This window comes from Lepidochelys kempii, chromosome 13 (assembly GCF_965140265.1).
Source record: "Lepidochelys kempii isolate rLepKem1 chromosome 13, rLepKem1.hap2, whole genome shotgun sequence".
NCBI lineage: Eukaryota > Metazoa > Chordata > Testudines > Cheloniidae > Lepidochelys > Lepidochelys kempii.
Genome location: NC_133268.1, coordinates 9,293,370 through 9,306,967, shown reverse-complemented (window position 1 = coordinate 9,306,967; position 13,598 = coordinate 9,293,370). Strand labels below are relative to the sequence as shown.

General features: G+C 43.7%; 1 protein-coding gene across 2 annotated transcripts in view; it reads left to right on the top strand.

Annotated features, from left to right (window-relative positions):
* CDH4 (cadherin 4) overlaps positions 1-13,598 on the top strand; it is a 673,109-nt gene that overhangs the window by 1,034 nt on the left and 658,477 nt on the right. For both annotated transcript variants that reach the window (XM_073309188.1, XM_073309187.1), the window contains exon 2: positions 2,372-2,483. In XM_073309188.1, the coding sequence (XP_073165289.1) occupies positions 2,372-2,483 (112 nt within the window). The remainder of the gene's footprint in view (positions 1-2,371; positions 2,484-13,598) is intronic.

Sequence of the window (13,598 nt, the reverse complement as noted above, 5' to 3'; positions counted from 1 at the left end):
CCAGGCACGGCAGGGTGGGCTAAACGTGTATGGAGCATCCTTTAACTTCTGAGTTCCGTAGCTTTGGTAGATTTATCTCCGCTCCCTTATAGAATTTGCTGTGTGCCGTTTTTATGGCGTACTTCGCTTAGTTTCACATCTAACATTTGATGTCATTAAAGGGATCCTGTCAGTGCAGCGCCCGGGGCTGGGGGGACGGAGGGGGGGGTGACAGAACTTGTGCATGATTCTCAATATGCATTTCCCACGATAAACTTTAATGGCTTGTGTATGCGTTGCTACGCTGATCTTCGCTGTATTGTGAAACAGTCTTCATTCTGTACTCCGGATCTGCAAGACAGAGCTCATTTATCGGTGTATTTTTAATGCACATTCGCAGGAGACTCTGTAATGGAGTCTTCCGAATTGAATGTTGTGGCTCCATAGTGCTGAATGTGGAGTACAAATCCTCACAAGTAGTTCCTTTGCCTGCACGGTCGCTATTTTTATAACCTCCGTATTTCCGCTACATAATTTACGGTATATTTTAACTGGGCCTGGTGGGTCCAACGGGCTAATGGCTTGAAAAGTTTGTTTTCAGTTTCTCAATGCAATCCCATCAAAGAGACAGACAAAACAAATGAACCCCCCCCAATTATATAATGTATAAACGATCTATCCGTCACGTAGATGCGTTCTTAGAATGTTGCCTGGACAATGTTGTTGTTGTGTCGGGCTTGTTCTATAAACCAGTGGCATTATTTATTTTTCAGGCTGAGCCCCTGTGTGCCAAGTTTAATCTGTGGGAAAGGTCCATCATGTCCCAGTTATCAGCCCTGGAAGGGGGGGGGGGCGATAAAACAGTGGCATACCCCTCTCCCCCAGCGGCACTAGCGAGCACAGTTCTAAGAACTGGGCGATTTTAAATTCAAAAGCTATTCTCTTCACTTCAAAAGCTATTCTTCTTTGAAATGTTTCCTAATTGCAACATCTTGCCGGAGACAGTCAAGAGTCCACAGAGCTGCTGCTTTCTTGCATTTCCCATAGAGGAGCTGGCATCTGTCTCCCAAGTGTGATTTTCTAGCAGAGATTACATTGGCTTTTCTTTCTGCTTAGTAAGCTCATCTGAAAGGGCAAGCCGGGTGGCTTTTTCTTTTTGCTTTTGAAATGCAGCTTTCTCTGTTCATAATTATTTTAAAATCCACCTGAGTGGAGCTGATCTCATTTCCTGGCTTGAGGGGCTCTGTCTGCGTGGGAGTATGTGTCTGTATCTTTCGCCCTGATCAGTGAGATCCTAGAGCCCCCTAGGTTGTTTCCATGTGAAATCTCTATCCAATAGCGACTGCTCGGGAGAGATCTTCTCTTTGCCCCCAGGGCTTCAGCCCATCCCTTGCCGCCAGCCTTTAGTTGTAGACAAGGAGCTTTATGGGGGAAGGTGTCCCGGCCGGTGCTTGGTACTTTGGCCGGAGCTGAGCAGGGGTCCGAGAGCATCACATCGCCCCCGGCCCCACCCTGGGTTCGGGGTCACGCGGGGAGCATCGCATCCGGAGCCCAGTCCTTGGCGCATCCGTCTCTGCAAAGAGAAAGTTGCTTGCCAGCAGCCAAGTTTTCCGGCGACGCTTTCCCTTTAAGGCCGGCAGGTTTTTGGCTGGGCAATGCTAATAGGCTGCCTTGGCTCGAGGCAGCAGGTGTGGGGTCATCCTTAGGGGGTCTGTTCTCTATTAACCTTCGGGTGCATGTTCTTGTGTTTCAGGCTTGCGTGCACCCTCGCTCCCTGCCAGGTGGTTATTGCTCAGCAATTCTGCCCTGATTTGCTAGGCGAGGTGCCCAGTGCTTAACGTCTCAAATGTAGAGCAGCCCCGCACTGCAGCTTAACTGGGACTTCAAGAGACATTCGGGGGATGGGGTGGAGTTGGTGGGGAGGGTAATTGTCAAATTCAGACACGGGTGCTCCTCTTTCCAGTTCTCTCTGAATTATTTTTAATCACACTCCAGTCCGACAGTGTGCGGCGGGATCTTCCTTAAGGATTGCAAAACTTCCACTGATTTTAAGGTTGCAAGATCAGGGCACAGGATGCCTGTAATATAGGAACATTGTTGTCATTGATGAATTGCTGATCCTCCTCCCCACCCCTTTAATCATACCCGGTAAACCAGGCTTCCTATGAATAACGGTTCCTTATTGTATTTCATGCCATTATTTTCTGTCCAGTTTAATTTCTCTAATATGGCCTGGATCCACTCCTACCGACTCCTTGTCAGGTTCACCGGATCCATCTTTTATTGCACGCTGCTTTGTTGTTCAGGTTCCCCTGCTCCTCAACACCTGAACAAGAATATCCTAACAAACAAAAGTCAAAGTTGTTTGTTTCCCTTTGGTTGTTCTCTGCAGGCACACAATGGGGATTTTACTGTCAGACCCACTTGCAAGCCTGGCTTTTCAGAAGAAGATTACACAGCTTTGGTTTCGCAAAATATCATGGAAGGGCAGAAGTTACTCAAAGGTAAGTGGAATGAAATGATTCCTAGAAGCTGCAGTGAAAATCTTTCATGCTCATTCTTTTTTTTTTTTTCCTTGTCGGGGAGAGAAGCTTAGAGATCTGAGAGGCAAAAGGCCAGAATTCTCTGGTTTTGCTGGTGAAATTATCCATCAAATAATGTTTGTAGGAGGATGAAGCATGAAGTGATTTACCTGAGAGTAGTAGTTTTGTGAATTAGATGAATCATTCCATGGCCACATATTGTCTGACTCAAGTGAATTATTGGAATATAGTACATGACGTCATCCATTTCACCTCTGATCTCCCACTCCCCACCCTGTCGCGGGAGCTTTAGATTTGATTTTTACAGAGTATTTTTATGTATGAAATTCAAAAGTCCTTAAATTATCCCTGCTTTGAAATGCATGATAAAGCAGACGTTGTTGTCGGAAATGTGGTAAACAAGCCTACAGACATTCTGTTCACAAATGTGGCATTCATTTTCATTACTGCCCCACTGACAACATGAAAACACAAGCAGGAAGGCATTACCGATTAGCTGTATAGTAATTGCAGGATTATAACCACTTTTGTGATTGTAAACTCTAAGACATCTTCATAATCCAAATGGCAATAGATAATCTTATGTATTGATCTGTTTCCCTTTCAAGTTAAAAATAATTAAACTTTTATATTTGCATGATACAGGAAATGTATCCTTGTTTTCCTGCTGGCCAATTTTGTAAGACAAAATATGACATCTCTGTACACTGGTAATCTCCAACAGATGCTATATAGGAGTTTTGAAATCACAATACATTGAAAAGGGCTAAGCAGGACACCGGTGTTCAATGTTGTATATTGAATGAATTGTAAACTTTCTCACAAGTTTATTTTCTCACTTTTTGTGGTCTTTTCCCAGTATGGTGGGAATTATGCCCTCTTCTATCTCCCCCGCCCCCGCTCAATAGCTGACACTAGTTCTACCTCTTGGATTCATTAGAGATACAGGATTGCTGTGGTTCTCTTTCTGGCTTCATCATCTGGAACTGAGCATTTTTGCTTCAGTTATATAGCCCTTTTATCTCTCCGTGGTCTGGCAATCAGTTTGTTTTTTCAGCCTAGTTGTCTTAGTTCCAGTGTGCAAGAATTCACCTGGCTGACCCTGGCATCAATTAGCAGATTTTTTAAACTTTATTATTTTTAATTTGAAGGATAACTATACAGAAACGTCACATAGACAAATCCAGGAATACCATAAGGCATAAAGTAATACAGAAATGCTACCAGGTGTTTACATAGTTAAAGTTCTCCCCCCGCTACCAAAACTGTAGGATTTTGCTGATCAGTCTGTGAGCCGAGCATTTAGATTCTGACCCTTTGGCTATGGGAACTCATTTTGATTTACAGCGTTTTCCAAATATTTCTCTCTCCTTTTCATCTTACTAAATAATAACGTCATTAGTCTGCCACTTCGGAGGAGTATTTATGACAATTTGCTGTTGATAAATTGTGCTGCATATTGTGTAGGTGGACAACAGGGCTGGAGCAGAGGGTCTGTTTAGAAGAGTTCAAAATTATTGCCAGCTAAGCCAATGGAGTAGCTGTTATTTCATTTCAATAACAGATGTCCTCTTTAAATAATATGAAATTATATTTATACAGTCAGTCTAGTTGAGTTGAATAAAAACATGTATATAATGAACCCTGATTGAGCTCCCACTGCAGTCATGGCAAAACTTTCACTGACATGGAGGAGAACTGGCCCTCAATATGTTGTTTAAATATATATGTAAACATCTATACACATCGTATGTGAAATGTGTGCCATGTAACATTGCCAGGTGTTATGTCAGTTGTAGAGCATTTTGTCAACTGTAGGAGAGAGAAAAAAGTGCAAATGTTGCGTTTGCCAACAATGTTGTGTTTGCCAGTTAAAGTGTCTTCTTTACACCTTTGGAATTGTACTCTCCAATACATGCTGCTGTTTATCATAGAGAAAGAAATATAGCTAATTAATTTGTATAATTGGGGAAAAAAATCTGCCACACAAAATTCCACTTTGTGCTTATGTTGTTCTTTATATATATATACACTCAAGCATGCAAAATTGGTAGTTTTCCAGTTTTCGTTTAATTTTACTTCCTAACACACTGTGTCTGCAACATAAAATGTTTACCTCTTTCTTTCCATCTGGGTGAAGTATTCAACAATAGTTCAGCCCCAAAATGGGTTCATGTTGTTTATATTAATGTGTTTGATGGATTGGCATATGTTTCACACTATCTAGCCAAGCAAAGCTTTTCTGCCAGTTACTAACATCTTGTCAACAGTATTCGGCAATTCCTCTTCAGGCTCAGTGGGGCTGTTTGTGTGAGAAAGTCATGTAGGTTTTGGCCTGCCAAGATTTTTGGGGATTCGAGGCGGAGGGGAGGGGGGGGAGTTTTTTCTTTTCAAGTGACTCTCAAAAGATGAAATGTACCTCTGTGACGACCAACACAAATTCCACTTAGCCCCAGGGGGTAGATTATCAACTGGTGTAGTTTGCAGTTGACTTCCCTGGAGCTCTGACAGTTTACACCAGCTGAGGATTTACCCCAAAGGATCTATGTGGTCCAGTCGGCCTTGTGCTGGACCTCAGAACTGGAATGAATTTCAGCCAACGTTAATAAGATTCAGTGTTAATAAATGAAGCCTATTCCAGGCTGCTTAAAAACAGTGAGATGATAAATACAGCATTTACATGCTAAGCTTTGTAATACGTGGCCCACAAATATATATGTTATGAATACACGTATCGAAATAAAAGTGCTCCTAGCATTCTTGGTTTGAATAAAGTTAAACAGATAATGACTACTTATAATTGAGTTATTCCAATGGAAATAGCTTAGCCTTAATTTGACAATAAAAGCTTTAACGTTGTCCTTGTTTTATTATCAGTATGTCATAAGCTATTAACTGCTACTTTGTGGCTCATCTTATTTGCCTGAGTCAGCTCTCTAACTTCCTCAAAACACATAGATTCCAGAAGGAATTATTTGTTACACAGTAATTAACATGTTTATGATAAATGGATGGAACAAATGTCATGGCATTTTGTTTTATGTCTAAATGAAAAGCATTTGCATTCTAAAAATTTCATGCTAATTAGGCTTTAAATAGCTTTCCCCAATAGGGCTGCATACACTGTATATGGCACCTCATTGCAAATACCGTAACTTAATATGGAATATTAGCTGATGTGGTCTGGAGAGCCAGTGGTTCCCTTAGAAATGCTGCCCCTTCCTCTTTTATTACGAGTTGTTTGGATGTAATCATATATATTTTTCTCTGTTTTTGTTTTCAGGATAATAAATTTACAGTCATGATCACTGATGCATAGTAATGTCTAAAATAGGATGGTTAAAGTATTTTTCCTTAGGCTAAAACTGAACCATCTCAAAGCTGCAGTGTAGCAGAGGACAGTTACTGTGCTGGTATCTTTTTCTCTGCTTTGTTAATAATTAATATTAACTTAAACTGGTGAGAACATCTATCCTGAGGGGTTGGTGGCACTGAGATGTACTGCTACCCTGGAGACTGAGTTCAGGAGCAACCATAGGGGTTTGATCACTGGATTAGTGGGGTTCAGGTGTATTGGGGCAATGACTTTTTTGTCTCAGAGGGCAGGAGGAGTAGGTAGCAAGTAGGCTGCTGGTAATAGTGGGCTGTGTCATTTAAAGGTGACTTGCAAAAGTATATAAACAAATTGGTCTGGTGCCCTTTTTTATGATTCTTTATAAAGTCTGAAAGGTTGAATTATGCTTCTTCTTTTTTAAACATCTGGGTTTTTACATTAAAAATTCAGATATTGTCTGCACTGTGAAGACTCTATGATGCCTGGGGAACTAGTGGAATGATATCACAATTCTAGTCTATATAGGTTCTTACACAGCCTGTAGCATCTGAACACCTCCCAGAAGAGCACTAGGTTTCATGACTATTGTCTGTCATGTGTGGCTTGCACAAAAGTCAAGAGACTGAAAGTGGAGCAATTGAGAAGGAACAGGATTTTTAGTGAAACTGTTTAAAACTCCCTTTTGTTTGTTGCTGTTCACATCTCATTAACTTCACTGACTTATGTCCTGTCCACACACCAAAGTGGCAGTGCTTTACCTATTTTGGTATAGTTAAAGTGGTATAAATCCCCTAGTGTAGACACACTTACATTGGCTTAAAAAAAAAAAGTGCTTAGACTATGTCTACACTACAGCTTATGTCAGCATAATTTATGTTGCTCAGCAGTGTGAATAAACCACCCCTGCGTGAGCTGCATAAGGTACCTCAACATAAGTGCTCGTGTACATAGTGCTAGGTCGGCGGGAGAGCTTCTCTCCCCAGACACAGCTGCTGCCACTGACGGAGGTGCTCTTTTTATGTTCTCTCCCGGTGGCGTAGAGCGTCTTCACCAGACACGCTGCAGCACTATACATGTAGACATGGCCTTATACTGGTCTTACTTATATCCATGTGGGAAGAGGGATAAGCTGCAGCACTACAAGACACTGATTCACCAGTCTAACTGGATCCACATTAGGGCTTTGACTGGTATAACTATTTTGATTTTTTTAAAAACCACACTCCTAACTGAAATAATTAAACCAATACAAAATCTGTATGCAGGCCTGGCCTAATTAAAATTTTGGATAAAGTATGTTTTTCTTAAAGGCTCACACTCCTCACATATTCATTTAAGGTGTAAGAGCTCCTAATAAACATCTCTAAGACCCCGCCAAGAGTCTTCTGCAAACCCAGGGAAGATCAGAATCCACATTCCTGATATTTTCAAGGTGTAAAACAAGAGAAAAAACATAACAAACCCTTTATACAACAGTAAAAAGCAAAAATGAGCAAATTCCCAATTAAAAAAAAATGTCCAGGTCACATTTCAGACCAGCTTCTAATGTGCTTGCTCCAAATGCCTGTGTATATGAAAGCGGAGGAATAGTCCCGCTATTGTGGGGAACTTTCCTGGCTTCTGTACTACCCCGGTGAAGTGGGCTAGTGAAAGGATCTGAGTCCTCGCTCCCACTTCCTTTACCCAGTGGTCTCCCAGCCCTTGAGGACTCCCTTTCCACTCTCCTGTCTGGCAGAGTCCTCGTAACCCCAAAAAGGCTGGGACCAGGATTCCTGGGGGGCTCGACCCCCAACCCTGCTGTGGTCACCTAGGACAGGGGCTAGGGTGTCCTAACTCCAAGGTACTCTCTTTGCACTGGGCACTTCTCTGACCCCCTGACCATTACTTACAATTTAAAGCACATGCAAGTTATTTAATCAACAATTAATTTTTAAAAAAATAAGGAAAAATGGGAAAGGTTAAAGGAAACACATCACCCCGCTCTGTGGCAGGAAACATCACAAACAGTGTCTCTGGAACGTCGGGGCAGTTCACAGTCTGTTCCTTGTAAGTCCCAGGCCCCTTCTCAGGCCCTGGCTGTGCTGCAGGGATGCTGTGGGTTGGACACTTGCTCTGGTGGTGGCCTCACGCTCTCAGGCTCTAAGTGGTAGGACCCTTCTTCCTAGTGTCGCCCCCGCCCTGCTGGGATTATGATCTAAGCCTGGCCTGCAGAGCTTCTTGGCTGAGGCGTCTCCCTGTGCCGGGCCCACTGCCCAGGGTCCCCCTCGCTCTCCCCAGCTGCTCACCGCACCCAGCTCCGGACTGCTCCAGCCCCAGCTCCACCACTCGGTCTCAGTGCTGCTGCCGCTGCTCTGCCTCCAGCTCCCTGGGCTGCTTCTTGCCCCTCTGGCTCTGGTTGCTGCAGCTCTGCTCCCAGGACAGGTCTGCTCTGCAGGCTGCTTCTGTGACTCTGCTCCCAGCACTGACCTGCTTCGTGGGCTGCTTTTCTGGCCCCTCTGCCTCTGGTTGCTGCAGCTCTGCTCCCAGGACAGGTCTGCTCGGCAGGCTGCTTCTGTGACTCTGCTCCCAGCACTGACCTGCTTCGTGGGCTGCTTTTCTGGCCCCTCTGCCTCTGGTTGCTGCAGCTCTGCTCCCAGGACAGGTCTGCTCTCTCTGGGCTGTGCCTCTGGCTTTGGGGCTGCAGCTCTGCTCCCAGGACAGGGTCTGCTCTTTCTGGGCTGCTTTTCTGGCCCCTCTGGATCTGGCCCAGCTCTGCTCCCCAGCTCAGCTCGGGCCCAGTCTGTCTGACCCAGGCAAATCCAGCTCACACAGAGGACGGGACCTCCCCGGCCTCCTAACTCTGATTAGGCTGCCTGCCCTGTCATTCAGGCTGACCTGGAGCATTGGCCTCTCCCCATTGTACCTGGGGGCTGTCAGTCTCAGGGTCCTGATTCCCGATCGACCCTTCCCCCTTTTAGTACTGGGAGCTAGCAACTAAAACACCCCCACTGAATGTTAGTAAGCGGGCAACAGTCCCCTTACATATATAATAGATGTGGGGAAGAGAAGGTGGGTACTCTAGTACTTATACACAAAACAAAATCCTACCAAAACAAAACACTACTAGGACTGGTTGAGAATTTTTTGGCACACAGTGCCAGTTTGTCAAAGCCAAAACACTTCTGTGACAATGAAACAAATTTCAGTTAGCCTATTATCAGGGCAAAACATGTGGGTAGTCAGGGAACTCATGTGCGAAGTGAATGATCCAGGTTCAAGACCCGGCTCTGCCTGATTTAGGGCAGGGAACATGCATCGTCCACATCCCAGGGGATTCCCCTAATTATCAGGCTTTTGTCTATTCTGGGATGGTGGTCTCATAATCCATTGGTTAGATCACTCACCTGGCGTGTGAGAGATGCAAGGATTTAAAGCTGAGACTCCAGCTTCCCAGGTGAGCATTCTAACCACCAGCTATTAGCTGTTCTAGGGTTTGTCTGTCTGTCTTTCTGTGTGTGTGTCTCTCTCTCATTTTTCATAAAAAATGTTGACGAAATTTTTCCCATTGTGGAATGGGGAATAATTTTGAACTCTTGAAAATTTTCTCTGGATGGGAAAACCACTTCTCACCCAGATGCATAGGGCAGAGCACACACATTTCTCCTCTGCGGGGAGAAGGTATGAGGGAGGAAAAAAAACAGCCTCACACAGCAAATGTTAGTCATGTTTCTAAATGCGCCACTGGAAGGAGCTAAGATACTGTGGTGATAGTATAAGAACCTGAATGGAACAGAACAGTATTCTTGGGGTGAAATATATAGCAACGAGTGTATACCTAAGGATTTACTGGGCATAGGGAGAGGGAGTGTGTGTTTAAATGTCTGGTGGGCCTCATTGCATGAAAAACATTGATGAAGACATTCTTGTCAAAACTCAATCATTTCTGCTGCATTGTCTTAGGGTAGGGCTAAACAGGAGCTAGAGATGGAGTTTGGAGCTTGGGTAGACATACCCACATTTGCTCTGACTGATGGTAGCAGGAGGGGCTATCCTGTCTGTGACCCTAGGAAAGTACTCAGGCAGCAAGCCCTTTCTGCCACTTGCATTGCCGTGGCTATGCTTCTACTTTTGCATGTCTGCTTGAGCTTGAAATTACCCTCCAGCTCCAATGTACTGTAGACAGACTCTTAGAGGTTACAAGGCTTTTATAATTGTATGCTCTGAATGTGAATAGGTGACACACCTATCTTTCCTATTACTCCAAATTTAATTTAATTCACTGAAGTCCATCCCACTGTCAATCAAATAATGGATTTCAGTCACTTTAGTCGAGTCTGAATTCAATATGTATTCATTCCCAGTGCCCATTTGCCTGGTTTAGAAATTAGTGAGCCAGTCAGTCTGGCTGAAATCTAAAGTTGGGTTTGGAATGGATCCCTGCCCCTAAATTTCCAGTTCAACTGGATAAGCCAAGGCCAAAATGGGGGGTTGGGGGAGTACATTCAGATATCACAGGGCTAGCTTGGAGTCCGGGACACGATCCTTCTGTTTACTTAACAGCGCTGGCTTTTCAGTTCTCAAAGGACAGTTGTCACTGGGTCACAACACTCCCTAACTCTGCTTTAGGATTTTCTGGGTTGGCTGGGGTTGCTGTATTTTTGCCTAAGTCCTTTTGATTAGTTCTTTCTTTAAAAAACAAAACCCCGCACCCAGCTCTTTCGTTTGCTATCAGTCACATGTAGCTGCTGCTGGAGAAATAATAGCGATAAGGATTTCAGCTGTAATATTCCATAGCCCCTGAAATGTTTAACATTTAAAGGACTTTGCTTCATAGTGCGTCCCCAGGCCATAACCTCCTGTTCTGAGGGGCTCAGATTAATTACTTTTTATCGCAGGCAATTTTATGAATCTGCCCATTGATGAAAGGAAACTACAAACATGGCATGCTGGAGGCATTTAAACCAGTGGTTTCTTCCGTGTCTCTTTAGGGGGGGAAAAAGAGAGAGAGACTAATTTGACCAATGTTTTTAAAAAATAGAAACATTTGTTTAGCTGAGGCTTTTAGACTTGTCGTGAATGCTTTGTACTCAAAAAAATAAAACCCTGTGAATGCAGCATCTCCAAAACGACGCCTGGGATTTGAAGTTGTTCATGTGCATTATGGCCTCCTTGGTGACTTTTGGCTTCTAAAGCTTAGTGGGGAAGAGGGAGTCCTGGCCCGCTGTCAGTCCCTGGAGACTTGGTCCCCTGTTCAGTACTAGCCACAGTCTGTTCAGTGGGGAATGCCACTACTGCCTGTTCTAACTATTTCTGATACCCCGCTGGTTTACTGTGACCGTACCTTTCTAGTGGACTATGCTGCATGCTCCCCACTTGGAGTGTATTTGAACAGAAAAGAATCCGCGTGTGAGTGGGAATTATTGAAGAAGATCATACGCTGTCCTAATACATTTTACAAGGTTTTATATTAAAACTCTGAAACCAGGTGAATGCTCAGTGGGCCCCAGGACTCTTCCCTACATGTTGATCAGTCTTCTACCTTTACATTTTGGGAAAGGAACTGTTTGTTCATCCCCTCTTTCTTGGTCTAACTGTTGGGCAGCTTGGCTGGCCTCTTCTCCTCTTGCAATCTTCAAAGCACATCCCAGCAGGTTTGTCCTCTCCTCCTTCCAGCCCAAGGTTTTCCAGGAAAAGTTTCCTCTGCACCTATCCTATCCAGGAAATGCTTTTCTAGCCCCATAGCTGCCTCTTTAAAGGTACTTATCTTCCCCGGGGCTTGCTGTAAGTCAGAATGCACCACGTTTCTTGGGAATTCAAGGGAAGACCCCAGGCTGGGACCAATACATTGACTCTCTGAACATTTCAGGATGGAGGCTGCTATTGCATTTTATCCATATTGCGCATTATCCTTCAGATCACAGTCCTAATATAAAAATTGTATATCAATTGAATGGGACCAGATTATTTAATAAGAGCCTGCAAATTAAGTCTCTTGTATTGTTAAAAGAATGTTACTTTCCAGATCAGAGTCTCAAACCTAAGTAAAATCAATTTTGCTCAAATTCCAGGGAAGACATTGAGCTTTATCTGAATGACTTGGCTTTTTCAACAGCAGACTCTGCTTTTCCTCTTTTTCTGTAATTTGACTATTCAAGAATGGCACTGCTTCAAAGTAGCCACCCCGGGCTAGGTGATATTTAGGAGAAGAATGAAATGAAACCTCAAATTCTAGTGAAGAAAATTCTGTTTGCAGCATATATTTTTTTCCTGGTATGATGAGATGGGGCTTGGTTATATCTGGGACAATATTGTTTTCAATATTGGGACAAAATTGGGATTTGATGTTAACCTTTATAATGTTTTTTTGATGTCCATGCCACTGACATCAACATCTTCTAGTCTCAAGAAGACATGGTTACCATAAAGCCACATCTGTATTAGCAAAGTGACCTGTTGCTGGCCATGGTACTAAGCAGAACTGCTGCTGACAGTGTAGAATCTCTGGAATGCTTTCTGTGTGCAGTTCTGGTCTCCCATGTTTAGGAAGGATGAATTCAAACTGGAACAGGTACAGAGAAGGGCTACTAGGATGATCCGAGGAATGGAAAACCTGTCTTATGAAAGGAGACTCAGGGAGCTTGCCTTGTTTAGCCTAACTAAAAGAAGGTTGAGAGGAGATATGATTGCTCTCTATAAATATATCAGAGGGATAAATACTGGAGAGGGAGAGGAATTATTTAAGCTCAGTACCAATGTGGACACAAGAACAAATGGGTATAAACTGGTCATTGGGAAGTTTAGACTTGAAATTAGACGAAGGTTTCTAACCGTCAGAGGAGTGAAGTTTTGGAATAGCCTTCCAAGGGAAGCAGTGGGGGCAAAAGACCTATCTGGCTTTAAGATTAAACTAGATAAGTTTATGGAGGAGATGGTATGATGGGATAACATGATTTTGGTAATTAATTGATCTTTAAATATTCATGGTAAATAGGCCCAATGGCCTGTGATGGGATGTTAGATGGGGTGGGATCTGAGTTACTACAGAAAATTCTTTCCTGGGTATCTGGCTGGTGAATCTTGCCCATATGCTCAGGGTTTAGCTGATTGCCATATTTGGGGTCGGGAAGGAATTTTCCTCCAGGGCAGATAGGAAGAGGCCCTGGAGGTTTTTCGCCTTCCTCTGTAGCATGGGTCACTTGCTGGAGGATTCTCTGCTCCTTGAAGTCTTTTTAAACCACGCTTTGAGGACTTCAATAGCTCAGACATAGGTGAGACGTTTTTCGCAGGAGTGGGTGGGTGAGATTCTGTGGCCTGCGTTGTGCAGGAGGTTGGACTAGATTATCATAATGGTCCCTTCTGACCTTAGTATCTGTGAAAATAGTGTTTAAAATGTTTAATCTACCCACACTAATGGGTAAACTCTTTCTCCCCCCCCCCACCAGTTCACATGGACCTATTGCTGATTCCTGTTGTCTCCTCCACAGACATCCTGTGTGTCGTTGGGCAAGTTGCTTAGTCTCTTGGTGCCTCAGTTCCCCATCTGCACACTGGAGTTAATAGCACAGCCCTGACTCAGAGAAGTTTTATGAAGATAAATGCATTAAAAATTGTGAGGCACTTGAATGCTGTGACAATGGGGGCCATATAGGTACCTTAGATAGATAGTCACCAGTGGGTCAATTTACTAGTGTAGATGGGGCTTAAAAGTCTGATTCAGAAGGAGTATTGATGATGGGGTTTTCTAAGGAAGCCTCAATCATTTT